This window comes from Boleophthalmus pectinirostris, unplaced genomic scaffold (genome assembly GCF_026225935.1).
Source record: "Boleophthalmus pectinirostris isolate CB_2022bp ecotype Guang Dong unplaced genomic scaffold, ASM2622593v1 HiC_scaffold_10, whole genome shotgun sequence".
NCBI lineage: Eukaryota > Metazoa > Chordata > Actinopteri > Gobiiformes > Gobiidae > Boleophthalmus > Boleophthalmus pectinirostris.
The window spans coordinates 10,994,001-11,010,708 of NW_026570971.1; the positions used below are offsets into that span (position 1 = coordinate 10,994,001).

Consider the following 16,708-nt stretch of genomic DNA (forward strand, 5'->3'; position numbering starts at 1 on the left):
GACCACTGAAAATTTTAAATTTAAACAAACTTATAAAGACAATTGATAAAACTAAACACAAACGCCCCAAAAATAAAATCATATTTTGCAGATTACAAGTAGCGAAATATGCAGCCGAAAACGATAATCGAGGAACAGAAAGAAAGTTTGGAGTGAGCGACAAACTTCAGAAAGTAAATAATTCTAACTGGAACTGATGCTGAGTCTGACGACAGCTACACAGAAGAGGAAGTGGTGCTCTGTTTACCTTCAGAGGTCATGGAGTTGCTGAGAAGTGACACCGAGGATGAAGAATTCAGTGGATTTAGTGATTTGGAGTGAGATGGAGAGTTTGGTAAACTTGTTCTGTTCTGTTGTTTATGTTATAGTTTATCTGAAGAACTGTTCATATGTGACGTTAACAGCCTGTTGCTCTCTGTTGTATTGTTATTACTAGAACTTGCCTCAGGTCTCTGATTTTATAAATATACGCATTTTTTGGCTGGTGCGACTAATACTCCGGAGTGACTTATAATCCGAAAAATATGGTAGTAAGGGACTAGCTTGTCTTTACAAAACCGGTTGTAATTTCACTATCCAGTCAGAAAATCAAAGCGCTCCTAATTTTAGATTTTGAATTCACAAATGTCAAATTCCGAAATATTTCACCAAAAAAGTACGACTGACCATGCCAGCACACTGCGGTCTTCTTGTGAGTGATGTGCCTTTAGAAAAATTATAACAGATTAGAACCTAACTTTTAAAATGATCATACCAATATCATTAATAACAATAATAAAAATAGCAATGATACATTACATACACAAAATGAAAAAAAAAAAAAAAAAAAAAAATCACGGATTATCACAACACCTCTGCTAAAATGTACATAGAAAGACGATAACGTTGCGCTCTTTCCGTCCGACCCGAATCCGCCGGGAATCAAATCTTTAAGTGTTTTGGAATTCCAGAGGGCTGCTTTATCCGAGTCTCCTCTTCCTCCCCTCTCCCCTCACTGCCCCAGTAGCAGATCAGCCAACCCAGAGCTAGAGTTCGGCAGTGTATTCCTCATGCCGCCCTGGGTTCGCTTTTCATCCGAGCCGGCGGCCATTTTGAGAGTCCTTTCATGCTGGGGGGCTGTTCCGGACGAGGGCGGCTTCTGCTAGGCCATAGAGGTCCCGAGTGAGGAGGGGAGAAGGGGGGGGTGGGGCGGTGGACGGGCGGACGGCGCGAGGGTCGGATCCCCGGCGAGCGACGCGTGTGTGGGTGAAGAAGAGGAGAGGACAGGTTGCGGTGGTCCGATTCCGGGTGGAGAAAAAAAACAGGTGCCAAGGTACAAAAATTGAAAGAAAAACAAAAAAAGAACAAAAAGAAAAAATACAAAAAGTAGGGGAAAATTAAATCACACACTCATCGTCATGTTGGGTGAATACTGTGAAGACAGGAGGGGGAGGGAGAGGGGAGAAATGTAAGTGATGTGGCACTGGCACGCTTTAGACACCAGAGGGCGCTGCAAGACCGCTCATAAGCAATGGATTTATGGTTCTATACAGTGACTTATCTATAAAATTACTCAACTAAATAAATTCTAGATTTGAGATTAAAATTTTTTATATACATACACTACCAGTCAAAAGTTTGGACACACTTTCGTTTACGTTTCGTCTTTATTTCCGTGATTATTGTAGATTCTCGTGGAAGATATAAAAGCTACAAATGGATATGAATGTAGTAAATTTTTAAAAAAAATCTACTCAAAATAACTCTTTCAGATTAGAAAAATAAATAAACTAGCCACCTTTTGCACAGCTGTGAAGTAAAAACCACTTCAGGAGCTCATTGAGAGAAGGTCGAGAAGAAAGGATGGCAACTTTGAGGATTTGAATACAAGATATATAAAAAAATATTCTGTTATTTTGACTTTTTTTCCTTTGTAGCATAACTACAAAACTCTTGCATCATATATTTACATACGTATAAAAAGGTAGAAAGCTGTAAACAAAGATACTGAGTGAACTGAATGAGATGTGTCCAAACTTTTGACTGGTAGTTTTGTGTATTTTCTCAATTGGAATGATACAAGGAAAAAGCATAATGTATTTTTTATAGCAGCATGTGTTCCATGTATTTTGATTCGCTCTACACAATATAATTTACATAATTTATAAATAGATGTATCATGCGTATTCATCACTATAACACTGAATAAATTACAGCTAGAAATGATGTTCAGTATTGCCAATATGTGGAAATGCAGATGAAGATACAGTGACGCTCTAAAGTTTGGAGAATTATAATTATCAGAGGTGGGTAGTACTCAAGTTACATTTACTTAAGTAACTTTTTAAGGACATCACACCATTAGAATAGATTTGATGGTGTAACAGTGCTCTTATTTGAGTAAAAGTTTTGGTGACTCTTCATGCTGCAAGAAAGTCTAAAAGCTTAATGTTGATAATACGAAACGATTTGAAGTTTGAACGTTTGTGTTTCTTGCACCGCTCCTTCAGATGTGATTTAGTTTGTCTCATTTTTGTGTCTATCCTTTGAACATACGAGATCTTTGGGATTATTTAAAATTTTGTCCTCAAACTTAAATCAATTTCAAACAATAAAATCAGACAGTCTTACAGTTACTCTTGAGTCATTTTCCCAAATCGTTTTTTACTCTTGGGCTACAACTTTGTACTTTTTCTTGAGTATTATTATTTTGAAGTGACGCTACTCTTGCTTGAGTAAAATCTTTGGTTACTCTACCCACCTCTGCTATCCAGTGACGTGCGCATAAGGCAGTAAGCACGTCAAAAAATAATACTTTTAATCTCTTTTTCATCTGCTTGTGCTTAGGACATAGCGACTGCTGTTTGGTTCTTCGAGATGTGATTGGCCCCACTTACACTTTCACTTTGGAATGGGTTCAAGAAGTTCCCGCCCATCTCGCCGTCGTCCCGCGGCGTCCCCGGAGGGTTGTTCATGCCCCCCATGTTGTTGGGAGAACTCTGGAGAGAGAGACAGAAGAGAGGGGAGTTAATGAGAGCGCTTCACACGCTATTCAATGCTTCCACGTTTGGGAGTTGGACTTGACTTACCTTTGGCAACCCATCCATGTCCCCAGACCCTGTGGAGATCAAGTGAGCGAGTTTAGCATGTCTACGAGTAATGCCGTAATGATAATGTTTATTCTAGAGGATACCTAGTGATCCGTTCATATGATGCGGCTCCATGGACCCCATAGCCCCCATTGGCCCGTCAGGTCCTGGCCCCATCGGGAACTGGAGAGAAAAAGTTAAAAATGGGAAAACAAGTCTTATTTCTATGGTAAAGTCTTTTTAATGGCACTTGGAACACATCATGAATTCTTGTAGGAGAGTTTGTGTATTTTTATTTCCTCAACAAAAACATGCAACACAAGTAATCCAATCAAGGCTTACATTCGGTCTGTTGCCTCCAGGACCAATGGGGTTCATCATTGTGTAGATGTTTTCACTGGAGTTTGTAGAGTCTGAAATGGAAGAACAGAAACTTCAGTTAGGAGATACTGACATGTAGACCATAGGAGTTAAAGGGAAACAGAAGGATCTTTAAGTTTGTACTGATTAATCTAGAGGGGAAATAAGAGGTGACGCACCACCTGGGCTGGGCATGATGGGAGTGCCTGGTGGACCGCCGCCCCCTGGAGGACCCTGAAGAGAAGACACACAGAGCCATGAGAACATACAGTGGGTTTAGAGGAACATTGTGAGGATCTGCAGAGGCTCACACTCACCACATAGTTCCCTGGAGATGAGGACGAGTATGCTATCTGTAAGAGCAAAGGAGAGGAAGAGTTTAAACACCACCCACACGTGAGGCACTTACTGTGACAGGCACACACACAAATGCAGTGCGACTTACAGAGTTAGCATTAGGTCCTGGACCAGGCCACGGCCCTCTGCCTCCGGGGCCCCTGAAGTAATAAAGGAAAAAGAAATAAGCAAAAGCAGTGAGTACCAGTCCAAACACAACAAGGACAACAATGGAATATTTGTACTTACATGTTCATGCCAGGCATCGGACCCCCCATGGAGTTTGGAGGAGGCCTCATGCCTCCATAGTTCTAAAAACAGGACATTTCTAATTATTCACCGTGTAATTATGAATGGGAGTGTATATGTGTGAGTCAGTTCAGTCACTGATCATGTGCACAGTGGGACGTGTACCTGTGGGCCCATAGCCATTCCCCGGGGAGGGTTCATCCTCATGGGGCCTCCCATGTTGGGATGTCCTGTAGAAACAGAGCGCAGAGCGTTCGCATTAGCACCAGGCTTAAGCCTGACCCAGGTTTAATAAACTCAGGACTTAGATCTGAGCAGACAAAGCTGGATCCTAATTCCATTAGTCCTAACCCTGTGGCGTCCAAAGCTCTAATCTGTATTAATCTCCATGGAGCACCTCTCTGCATGGGCTGTGTGTAGTTTGGGCTTTTCACATTGACCCGCTGCTGTGGTGTCTGGAGTGAGTTTTACTGCTGTATCCAGTATCACAGAATGTCTGACAGTAACTGATCCTCACACATTGAGCACAAGGCCACCTTACATATGCCCATTACCTTGTGGTCGTGTTGGGTCCAAACTGTTTGGCAGCAGAGGCTGAGATCCAGGGATTCCCCCAGGAGGCTGTGAGCACAGACACACAGTTACTCTACAAATGTGAGTGAAAAGCCTCAAAACACTCAGAAGAGTCAAACTAATACCTGATTTGGCATTCGGAGTGAGGGGCGTGGTCCGCCCGGATACCGCGGCGACATGAACGGCTGAAAGATGAACAGAGAGAGAGAGAGACAGAAGATTGAGACGAGCAAACAGGAGGAAGAGAAGAGAAAACTGCATGTTCATTATTCATAAGTCCAGAGCACTCAGACGCAGGCAGCACCGAGGACACATGGATGAACACGGCGAGGCTGAGGATGGAGATGAAAACTATCCGTGCCGTGCCAAACCAAAAGAACTACCGGAGCAGAGCCCTTTTCAGCACGCTACAAACAAAAGAGTGTGTGTGCGCTTGATGTGGACGGCGGCTAACTGCGGTGTAAGCCGATTCGGCCCTGCGGTCTGCCTGCCGGAGTTAAAGACACCTCCAAACCTTTACACAAAAACTGGAGTACGCTCGCTCGCACTCAAAACCGAAACTGGAAACCGCAAAAGTGGTGGAGTCGTGCCGGACCACAGTTAATGGGCGAAAGAGGGCTAGCTTTACCCGCCGCGGTGACATCTTAAGCTACTGTTGTGGACAAGTGGTGAAACGCAGCCGGGCTTGTTTTGGAAAGGTCTGAATACGGGACATGTGTTTGGGGAGAGGGGAGAGTAACCCAAAACTATAGAGCGGCGTGTTGACAGGAGGTGGTAAGAGAGTGGAAGTGGGAGAAAAACTGATCCCACACGGAACCAATGTAGAAATGTATGGTGCTTTTGATTGAGTTTTAGAAAAGTCTGATTGGTTAGATTAAGAAGTTCCATAATAAAAACAAATATATATCAACATTTTCCGGAATTCGTGATGTTTCCCTAGATTATCTGCAGCCCTTAAATTGGTTGTTGACGGTTTTTAGACCAATATGTCATAATAAAATGTATATTAAAACATTTCACATTATTATTTGCAGCCCACGATTTCAATATTGAACATTCCATAATAAAATATCTAAAATGTTTCCAGAATGTTATTTTTCCTTTTTTATTTGCAGCCCATGAATAGATTGTTGACAAGTTAATACTTTTGCAAATATTTCTTGTCATATTCGTCTAAAATGTCAAGAAATCTCTCCTATAATTTCACTAAATCGTCCTGCAATTGGCTCAATAAACGAGATTCCCAAAGTAAAGAGACAATCTGTAATGTTTTGTAATAAGAGTAAACTTGGAAATTGCTGAGTAGCACTGAGAAATCTTTTAGACAAATATGTTGTCTTATCAGGTTTTCACAAATATTTCTTGCCATATTTGTAAAAAAAAAAGTAAAATCCCAAGCAAATTTCTCCTACAATTTAAATTTGTGTATCATTCGTTCATTCATTTTACAAAATAAAATGAAAAAACTACTAACTATTTTCTTCATTATTTATCTCCAACACAAAAATTTAAAAATGATCCGATCCGACCTGTTTTTACAATTTTCGGTTTTGTGCTTAAATGAATAATGGAAAAAACAGACAACGGCCATTTCCTCTTTCCGTGACTTAAACTGTGATGCCGGATTTTTGTGCCGCATTCGGACTCATAACAGGACTGATTGCAAAACCAAACCAGGACTAAACCAAGACTAAACCAAGACTAAACCAAGATTAAACCAAGACAAACCAGGACTAAACCAGGACTAAACTGGTCTCAGTCCCGGTCTCAGTCCCGGTCACCCGACAGTCTACGAGGGCTGCACCTCCAGGCCTGTCCCGACACCCAGTCCTGGTTTAGTCCAGGTTTAGTCCTGGTTTAGACCTGTTTTAGTCCTGTTTTAGTCCTGGTTTAGACCTAGTTTAGACCTGGTTCAGTCCGTATGTGGCGCAAAAATCCGGCATTGCAGTTTAAGTCACGAAAATGGGAAAAGGCCGTTATCTGAAAAACTGAAAAAACAAATCATTACCCGTTTTTTCATTTTGGTTATGAAGAAAATTGTTTTTTGTTTTTGTTTTCTTATTGTTGGTTTTATTTTGAAAAACTAATGAACAAATGATACATGGAATAATTTAACTAAATCATCCAGCAACTAGGTTTATAAACTAGATTAGTTTTATTTAAAGAGACAATCTGCATTTTTTTGTTGTGCAGGTGAACTTTGGCCATTGGAGCATCCCTTATTTTTCTTTTTATGCCAGAACATGATCGGCCAAGTTTGTGCATTTTTTATAGACTAATTTGCATTCTTCATAATAAATCTAAAGTTACATTTGAATCTCCCATATATAATTTTAACCCAATAATGTCCCACTTTCTTTTCCACATCCTCCAGTAGAAATCGCAATCTTTCATTTGGGCGACATTTTCTTTGGTCACTTGTTTTATTTAGCAGCAGCTGGAACGTAGAACCGGAGAGCGGCGGGGCTGTGTGCATGAGTGTAACCCCCGCAAACCGCTCGGGGGGGGAGGGGCGCCCGATCAATTATTCATCATCCAGGAGAGACCGGGTCCTGCCGCGGGATGCAAGGCCCTCGCCGCGGACTGGAGGACGGGTTCGCGCGGCGTCTGTGGGGACTACGGCTGTGGAGGGGGCCCCGGGGGGTGTGTGGGGGTGAGTGGAGGCAAAGGGGGGGGTAAGATTGATAGCGATGGGGGGGGAGAGGGAGGGAGGGGGGTACACTGTAAAAAATTACTATCTACAGGAGTTAAAATGACTTGAATTGAGAGTTGTTTTAATTAAAGGCGCTGTACCTGATTTTTACTTTCTCAAAAACAAGAAAAAAATCTGAATTGTTTGCCGTCATCTAAAGTTATTTCTCATCTTCTTCATAATTCACATCATAATTATTAACCATTATTAATTTATACACGTGTTTCACAATTTCCATGCTAACAACAACTAGCATGCTAACAGCACTTACACAAAAGTACATCTAACTTATTCCTAGAATCATAATTATTCACAGTAATTTGATTTTATACATATATGCGTTTCGGTTGTGCGAGTTTAGCCATCACGGCAACGCTAACAACAACTAGCATGCTAAAAGTGACGCTAACTTATTTTTAGCGTCGTAATTTAGACTTTGACAAACTTTATTGATCCTCTTCACAATATAATATAATAACCAAGAGTAAAAAACATAATAAATAAATAATTATTCGCTTAATCAGTTTATACGTGCGTTTAATAAGGTTGAGTTTTCACAAAGTTGAGTTTTGATGGTAATGCTAGCAACAACTAGCATGCTAACAGTGACACTAACTTATGTTTAGCGTTGTAATGTAGATTCAGACAAACTTTACCGATCCACAAGGGAAATTATTTGGACACAGTGCTCACTCTTCACAATATAATATAATAACAAAAAGTAAAAAATATATAATTAAGAAATAATTATTCACCTAATTAGTTTATACACACGTTTCACGAGTTGAATTTTGATGGTAATGCTAACAACAACTAGCGTGCTAACAGTGATGCCAACTTATTTTTAGCACTGTAATTAGATTTAGTCAAATTTTATTGCTCCACAAAGGAAATTATTTGGACACAGTAACTCAATCTTCATAATATAATGTAATAACAAACAGTAAAAAATATAGTAAATAAGTAATTATTAACCTAATCGCTTTATTCGCACTTCCAAACTTGAGTTTTGAAGGTAATGCTAACAACAACTAGCATGCTAACTGTGACGCTAACTTATTTTTAGCATTGTAATTTTGACTTCAACAAACTTTACTGATCCACAAGGTAAATTATTTGGATACAGTGCTCACTCATCATAATATAATAAGAAAGAGTAAAAAATATAATAATTATTCACCTAATCAGTTTATATACGAGTTTCAGAACTTCCAGAGATGAGTTTTGGCGGTAATGCTAGCAGTAACTAACAAGCTAACAAAGCCGCGACCTTATTTCTTGGTTTCCAGATGATAAAAATACTTATATATTTACTACTTCTTTATATAATTCGATGCATAGAGTACAAAGTGGTCTCATTTTAACCTCAAAAACTGCTTATGCAATATAGCTACTTTTTTACGTAAAAAAAAAAAAAGGTACAGCCCCTTTAATTTGAGATGGAGATGTTTTAGTTATATTATGTATAGGTTTGACTAATTTCAATATTTTTCTGTTTGACTTTCAACAGATTTTCTTTTATCTATAAGTCCATGAGGTAACATTTTTCCATCTTTATCAACAATTATTCTTATTTTAACCATGAATCAGTATTTTTCTATTGAAATCAAAACAGTTTGTATGCAAATAGTCAAAAGATCTAAACATACGATAGGTTAAAACCTCTATAGACACAAGAGATAAGTTCAAACTGACTAAAACTAAGAACAAATACTTCAAATGCCAAGTCATTTAAGCCCCTGTAGACGGTCGTTTTTCGGCAGTGGACTTGGAGGTAGAGTTTGTGTGCTGCTTACCTGGCCGTGGGGTCCCATCATGGGGTTGCTGGGGTTGTGAGGGGGGGGCTGTGCGTGGGGTGACTGCTGAGAGCCGGGTGGTCCCTTTAAGAAAGAAGAGCCATATCAGAGAGGAGAGGGGCCAGACGGGCACGACGCTGCACTTTTCACAGGGAAAATTTAACGTTTTTTGTTTTCTTTTTTTTTCTTTTTTTTTTACAATGATGGAGGTTTTCGGGGAGGTTTTTTAGAAGGAGAAAAATGGGATGCAAGAATGGACAATTTGGTCAAAGAAATTAAAGTGCACATGACGGGTTTTCATGTTGTTCTAGTTATGACTTGGTCTGGTGGGAAAGTACCTGTGGTTAATATCTATCGTAGTTTTACATCAGATAAATGGCAGTCTGTGGAAAAAAGTTCAGAGGTACAAAAATACAGGAAGTAGCACCGAGTTCAAAACAGAATCCCTCTACCCACATCATCAACACGGAAAATTCCATCGAAAATAAAGGTGCTGTCATTTAATTGTATTAGTCTAATCATGACTATTGCGTAATTTAAGCACGTTTTGACAATTTTTTGTAAGTATAAGTCGGGTTGCTAGGTAAATTTTACAGAATTAACTCTACCTGTGTCATATCTACTGTCCACCAAGAAATCTAATTATAAACTTCACAAAAAACTAAATAAAAAAAAATAGATTAAAAGAACTAAAAAAATAGGCAATCTTAAAGCGATAATATTTCTGAGAGTGGAAAGACAACAGCATGAGTCCATGGAAATTGAATGTTAAAAATCATACTTCGCAACATTGTCCATGGAAATAGATCGGAATAATATTCCACAGTATGCCATAAAACATACTGGAACAACATGGCCATTGAAACAAGCAGGAGCAGGCCACATAGGAGTCAGGTTTGTGGAGATGCAAGCCTGCTCACACTAAAAAAAACAACAACAACAAATTTTTCTGCTTTTCAGTGCAATAGGCTCTTGTCACGCTTACGTCACAAACCAGGAAGACATTTGGAAAGGCATGATTACAACTTCCGGTATAGTTACAACAACAATGGGTTCGCTTAACCCATTTCATGTTCATATGCTGTTTTTTTTCTTGGAATTCTGTCATTGTTTAATAGGGTTAGGCAGTATAAGTACTTTTTACTTCAGCCTAAACCCTTTTGGTCATGATCTATGGGATTGTAGTCAATGTTTTGTTTTGTTGTGCTGCAAAATGACCGAATATACTACTGATACTACTACTACTACTACTACTACTACTACTACTACTACTACTACTACTACTACTGACTACTACTACTACTGACTACTACTACTACTACTACTACTACTACTACTACTACTACTACTACTACTACTACTACTACTACTACTACTACTACTACTACTACTACTACTACTACTACTACTGACTACTACTACTACTACTACTACTACTACTACTACTACTACTACTACTACTACTACTACTACTACTACTACTACTACTACTACTACTACTACTACTGACTACTACTACTACTACTACTACTACTACTGACTACTACTACTACTACTACTACTGATACTACTACTACTACTACTACTACTACTGATACTACTACTACTACTACTACTACTACTACTACTACTACTACTACTACTACTACTACTACTACTACTACTACTACTACTACTACTACTACTACTACTACTACTACTACTACTACTACTACTACTACTACTACTACTACTACTACTACTACTACTACTACTAGAACTAGAACTACTACTACCACTACCACTAGAACCACTACCACTGTCAGTGGTACTACTACCACTACTACCACCACTACTAGAACCACTACCACTGCCACTACTACCACTACTACTACTAGAACTACTACCACTGCCACTAGAACTACTACTACCACCATTACCACTAACATTACCACTACTACTACCACTAGAACTACTACTACCACCATTACCACTACCACTACCACTACTACTACCACTAGAACTACTACTACCACCATTACCACTACCACTACAACTACTACTACCACTAGAACCACTACTACTACTACTACCACTACCACTACCACTACCACTACCACTACAACTACTATTACCACTAGAACCACTGCCACTGCTGCTGCTACTACTACTATCACTACCACTACTACTACTACTACTACCACTACCACTACTACTTGGATCTATTAAAATCACAGACTGTATAAAAGAAGTGGACTAAGCGAGTGTGACGTCACCCACAGCGTTCAGCGTCGCTCAAATGAAGCTCACGATGCTCACGGTTACAGGAGCGAATCTGGAGCCAGGTTCTATGTTACGAATAGGATTTTTTTGATGGACAATATAGCAAAAAAAAAAAAAATTAAAAAATTCAGGATCATGTAGAGCGGGTTAATAGGAACATTTTAATTCCAAAATGACGAGGCTCACAGCAGCAGTTATAGAGAGTGGCACGACAAGATCCTAATGCAAGACAACTGGAGCCAGCGTGAGAAGAAACCGGAAGAGCCTCCTGGAGCATTTCCTATTTGGCACACAGAGGCTAGAGCGTTAACTATGTCCACTCATATATATATACAGTCTATGATTAAAACCGACTGTGGTCAAACTCACTGAAGTAAATAATCAGTGGTAAAATGAAGACTGAATACATATGTGCTGTTTGGAATCATCTTGAATTTGGCGCTTCATCTCTTCTAATCGCATGTACCCAATGCGCTCGGAGTTGTGTGTCATTTCAGAAATAATGAAAACTGAGGTATGGTTGTAATTGTGGAATTCCGAGGTAATTCCGAACATAACGGAACTCTACAATGACACGTAGTTGAAGAAAACTGTGCTTGGGAAGTTGTAATCGCATGTTTCCAAACGTCTTCCTGGTTTATGACGTAAACGTGACTAAAGCCTATAAAAGCAACCAAAATTAAAAGAAAATAACATGATATTTTTTGCTAAAAAGTGACATACTGGGGCTTTAAATATAATCATGTCATGTCATGTTTACTAAATTAACCGTCTAACCTGTCACATGCACTTTAAAACAATTCCAGTTGAGTAAAAAAAAAGAGAGCAGGAGATCAGGGACTAGAACGGCATATGGAGCTGCAGTGTCTGTTCGGACCACTGGGAGGCGGTGTTGTCATTAGCACCAGCAGGTAGAGGGGCAGACTGGCGCTGGGACCAAAAACATGGCAGTAAAGTGAGGCTTGTGTCTGCTTCCAAATGATTGAAATGATGATAAAGTATGTGAGCGAAGCCTGGTGCTGGGAGGGCATCCACATCAAGCACACGCACTCGTCCCTGTCCCCTGAAACCAGAGGCTAACCACCGCTAATAAATAAGTCATTAGCACGTTCTGCCTTTTGTCGGATCCCACTTTTCTGCTCGTATTAACTCCATGTTGCCAGCTAATGCTACTGGAAGAATGAAGAGAGATTTGGGCACTAAAGTTTAAAATTTTCGGTTCAACATGTGTCATGTTTGGATAGATCTGCAAGTACGTTCATTTGTAATTAATAAATAATACAAATATCATAAGAAACTGTGTGAAGACTACTTTATGACGAGACAGTTCAGACACAATTTTAAAAAGGGGAAAATGAAAGTAACATTTGTAGGTAAACACAATTTCTGAATTTAAGTAAAATGACATTACAACATACTATACTGTCTACAGTTGCTGTTGCCATAGTAATTAACAATTCAAAACTAATATGTCTTGGTGACTGTACGGTGAAAAGTCTAATTTTAACAAAACAATCTCTGTAATCAATCTGGATAAGCTCTGTGCCCACCGATCTGAGAGTACAACGTTACACTCCGCAATATGAAAACCACAGATTCAAAGTATTGATTGTTTTTTTTTTAATAAATTAAACAGTCCCCTTGAAAAAGAGACGATGCATCTCAAGGGGGCTATCGAAAATACGTAGATTAATTAAATGTATATTGTATACAGGAAGAGTACATGATGACAACAAAAGATATAAAAGAAGTAGCATTGTTCTAATTTGATAAATAGAAAAGCAGTGGTTAAAGGAACTGTATGCAGCCTCACAACAGAACCTGTGTTGCCAGATAGAGGACACATACACATACAAGTTTGTCTCATTCTCAGTTTATAAACAGGTCTCAAGTGAAAGCTCAGAACCTCTAGAATTCAATCCCTGAGCTGCAAAGGCTGCACTAGCACTGACTCATGACTGGCTGCAGGTGCTGGGGTTTAAGCAGTGACTATTCAGATCAGAAAGAGGCATTTTAGGTTTAAGCCAGCTGGATTTCAGTATTGAAACTGGCAACCCAAATGAGAGACTCATGTGCGGCTCATTCTGCTTTCTGATTCGACAATTATCTTGGGAACCAAACCACCAAATTATAACAAAAGAATGTGCGATCATGTCCAATGTTCTGATCCGATTTGAACGTGTCTACCTCGTATCAGGAGACACACGCCACGTTTATGAAATTTTAAATCTAAATCTTCCATACAGCTCCTTTAAAACCTCCATCCTTCTTTCTTGGAGTCGTTTTAGTCTAAGTCAGAAAAACATGCAGAAAAACACAAACTGTCGCCTGCTCGCACTCCCCCCGCGCTGGTTATAAATAGCACAGCCATGCATCCCTCCTCTCCCCCTCTCTCCCTCTCTCCCTCTCTCTCTCCTCCACCCCTCTGTCCCTCATACTCTGAAAACATACTGTCAGTGGTGAGCAAGCGAGCCCCCAGCCCTCCTCCTCCTCCTCCTCTTCCTCCTCCGCGCTCCCCCGACTGCGCAATGCAACCCCCCCGGCCCTCCTCCTCGCCCATCAGCGCACAAGAAGAACCATCACCGGGTTTCTTAGCTAATGTCACAGAACGGCTCTTCGTGGACATGTGGAGGCTAAAAGAAGTTCTGAGCTGGAGGCGCGGAGAAGGTGAGAGATGGTGCGAGATGGTTCAAACGGACCACAGAGCGCAGGAGATGGATGGAGGCTGCAGGAGAACGTAAACAAAGCTGCCAAAATACCGAGAAGCTGCTCTACATTGGTGCACAACGCCCAATGGGAGGTCAAAGGGTTTAGTACGGTTCTAGTGGCCTTTAAACTATGAAAATGCAACTAGGAACATCTTAAAACTCACAAAAATAAATACACAAAATGGATTCTTGTGAGGATTTACCCATGGTAGAATATCGTTTCCTCAAAAAAAACTATCCAAAGCTTTGTTTTGTTTGATTCAGACATGTTTGAGTAACAATTTATGAGTCGCCTGTCTACATCTCCAAAGCTCAAAATGCTCCGCTCCACCTTACGATGATGATCCAAATGATTCTAGTGAAGGTGTACGGAGTTTAAAAACGCATTGGAGCACTTCCTGTATTGCCACATGACATCACAAGGTGGTACAGAGTGTTTGCCGTCTCAGTTTGAGTGGAAAATTCAGTCTAAATAAGCAGAGTTTCTGTGTCAAACATGTGTGAATGAAACGGAACACAACTCCAGGTGTGTTTTTGATGAGAAAACAACATAATAACAGCGAGCAGAAAATAGCGTAATATGGGCACTTTAGTAGTAACTATGAAAAATGTGGGTAGGGATATCTTAAATGGTCTTAAATTAGCCTAATTAACCATTTCTGTACATTCTTCAGTAATAAACATGGTATTTTTGCTACAATAGGTCAAAGTGCGTCTATCAGTGTGACTAGGAGTGTGCAAAAATATTGAAATACCGATATATCGTATTGCTTAATGTGATGATACAGTATCGATATGTGGGCTGCTGTATCGATATATCTCCAAGAGTATTTTTTTGGTATATTTTACTACATTATTTTGAAACATTCACTGTTTTGATGATTAAAATGTGTGTGTTTCATATTAAATTTGCACAAGAAGTGGCTTAACAAAGACTTTTAGTATCACAGCCTTGATTTTTTATTGAACTGTATCAAATCAATTTGAAATATACCGTACTGAATCGTATCGAATCGAAAGCTCACTGTATCGAGGTATGTATCGTATCGCCAATTTCTGAATGATACCCAGCCCTGAGTATGTCCATGTGTGTTTTGATGGTGACGCTGGCAAAACTTTTTGTTCTCTACGGTCAAAAACTCTTTCCAACACCCTCTCCTCTTCTCCTATTGGTCAGTCCATCATGCCCTGAGTGACTGACAGGTGGATTCAACCAATCACAGTGAAGAGTGAACTTCCACAAACAACCTATAGCTTTAGTTACCTCCAAGACTCTATAAAAGACACTAAGAAAACACAAATCGTAATAAAATCAAAATAGTGATTAACTTTTGGACCCATATCTGGAGTCGTTTTGTTTCATCCACACATGTTTAGGCAATCCTCTGCATTTAGTGTGACATAATGTGATTCAGAAGTGCTCCACTGTGTTTTTAAAGCCCACTAACCTCCACTACGGTCAACTGGATGAGTCCAGCTTTCACGCTTCCTAAAATAGCCCTGAAAAACGAAAGCAGCTTCCGTTTTAGCCTGATTTAAACTGCTTCACTCTTCGTTCCGCCGGCACCTGCACCGTCTTACGATTATCAAAAGCTTTCTTGAACAAATTCACGAAGAAACAGTCAAAAACACTTAAAGAATGTAGTGTTAAGTAACCACAGCTTTTATAAACCGTCGATGTGAACACGGCCACTGTAGGACTCATGTCAGATGGATGCGTACAGGTAAAGTGATGGGACAGAGGTGACAGCGGACTGGGTGATGGAAGAGGAGGAAGGGGTGGGGGGGTCTACGTACCTGGAAGAAGCCTGGGGGCATGGGACCACCGGGCATGGCGTCGTTGGGAGGCATGTTTCCCATGACGGGGCTGGGGGCCGCTGCTGCGCTCTGCAACACACAAACACACACACACACATATGAGCTTTAGACTATAGAAAGTTTGTTAGTGCCCAAATTAAAGCTTAGAAACGTAAGAATATATATAATTTTTTGTAATTCACCTTTCGATTACAGTTACAGTTGTTTATGTTATAATCTGGTGTTTTGGTTCGAGACGATTACGCAATTAGAAAGCAGAATGAGCCTCACACGAGTATCACATTTCAGTTGCCTGTTTCGATGCTGATATGAAATCCAGTTGGTTTAAAGTAGAAATGGCTCGATATGGATTTTTTTCTGATATTTGGCTTGCTACTGTGGCCGATAATCGATATTTCCAGATACGATTTGGCTTTTAAAATTCATAGCTAGACATATAAAGTGCTTCTATTTCAATTTGTGCTCGTTAGTGTGTTCAAAAAGGGCACAAAGAGAATGGGGAAATGTAATAAATATCAGTATAGAATATCAGTATAGAATAGGAGTGTGCAAAAATATCAAAATATTCATATACTGGATTGTTTAATGTGATATTACTGAATCAAAATCGTGGGCTGCTGTATCGATACATCACCAAGAGTATTTTTGGTATGTTTTACTAAATGATTTTGTTACAGCGCTACAGTTTTGTTGCTTGTTTACAGGAAGGAAACTTCATTTGACATTTTCACAGTTTTGATGATTAAAATGTGTGTGTTTCATATTAACTTTGCACAAGAAGTGGTTAAACAAAGACTTTTAGTATCACAGCCACAATTTAGCCTTTATTTTTTACTGAACTGTATC

The 16,708-nt window shown here is 39.7% G+C and overlaps 1 protein-coding gene across 2 annotated transcripts in view; it reads right to left on the reverse strand.

Moving 5' to 3' along the window:
- zgc:110158 (uncharacterized protein LOC553590 homolog) overlaps positions 1-16,708 on the reverse strand; it is a 72,581-nt gene continuing 55,873 nt past the window's right edge. Inside the window, exons 5-18 of one of the 2 annotated variants that reach the window (XM_020928885.2) lie at positions 15,842-15,931; positions 9,075-9,158; positions 4,712-4,771; positions 4,568-4,634; positions 4,179-4,243; positions 4,014-4,075; positions 3,874-3,925; positions 3,746-3,781; positions 3,608-3,662; positions 3,411-3,481; positions 3,173-3,251; positions 3,069-3,097; positions 2,877-2,978; positions 1-1,411 (exon numbers count right to left, since the gene is read on the reverse strand). In XM_020928885.2, coding sequence (XP_020784544.1) covers positions 1,382-1,411; positions 2,877-2,978; positions 3,069-3,097; positions 3,173-3,251; positions 3,411-3,481; positions 3,608-3,662; positions 3,746-3,781; positions 3,874-3,925; positions 4,014-4,075; positions 4,179-4,243; positions 4,568-4,634; positions 4,712-4,771; positions 9,075-9,158; positions 15,842-15,931 — 882 coding nt within the window. In that variant the 3' untranslated portion in view covers positions 1-1,381. The remainder of the gene's footprint in view (positions 1,412-2,876; positions 2,979-3,068; positions 3,098-3,172; positions 3,252-3,410; positions 3,482-3,607; positions 3,663-3,745; positions 3,782-3,873; positions 3,926-4,013; positions 4,076-4,178; positions 4,244-4,567; positions 4,635-4,711; positions 4,772-9,074; positions 9,159-15,841; positions 15,932-16,708) is intronic. The other variant, XM_020928888.2, reaches the window with a different exon arrangement.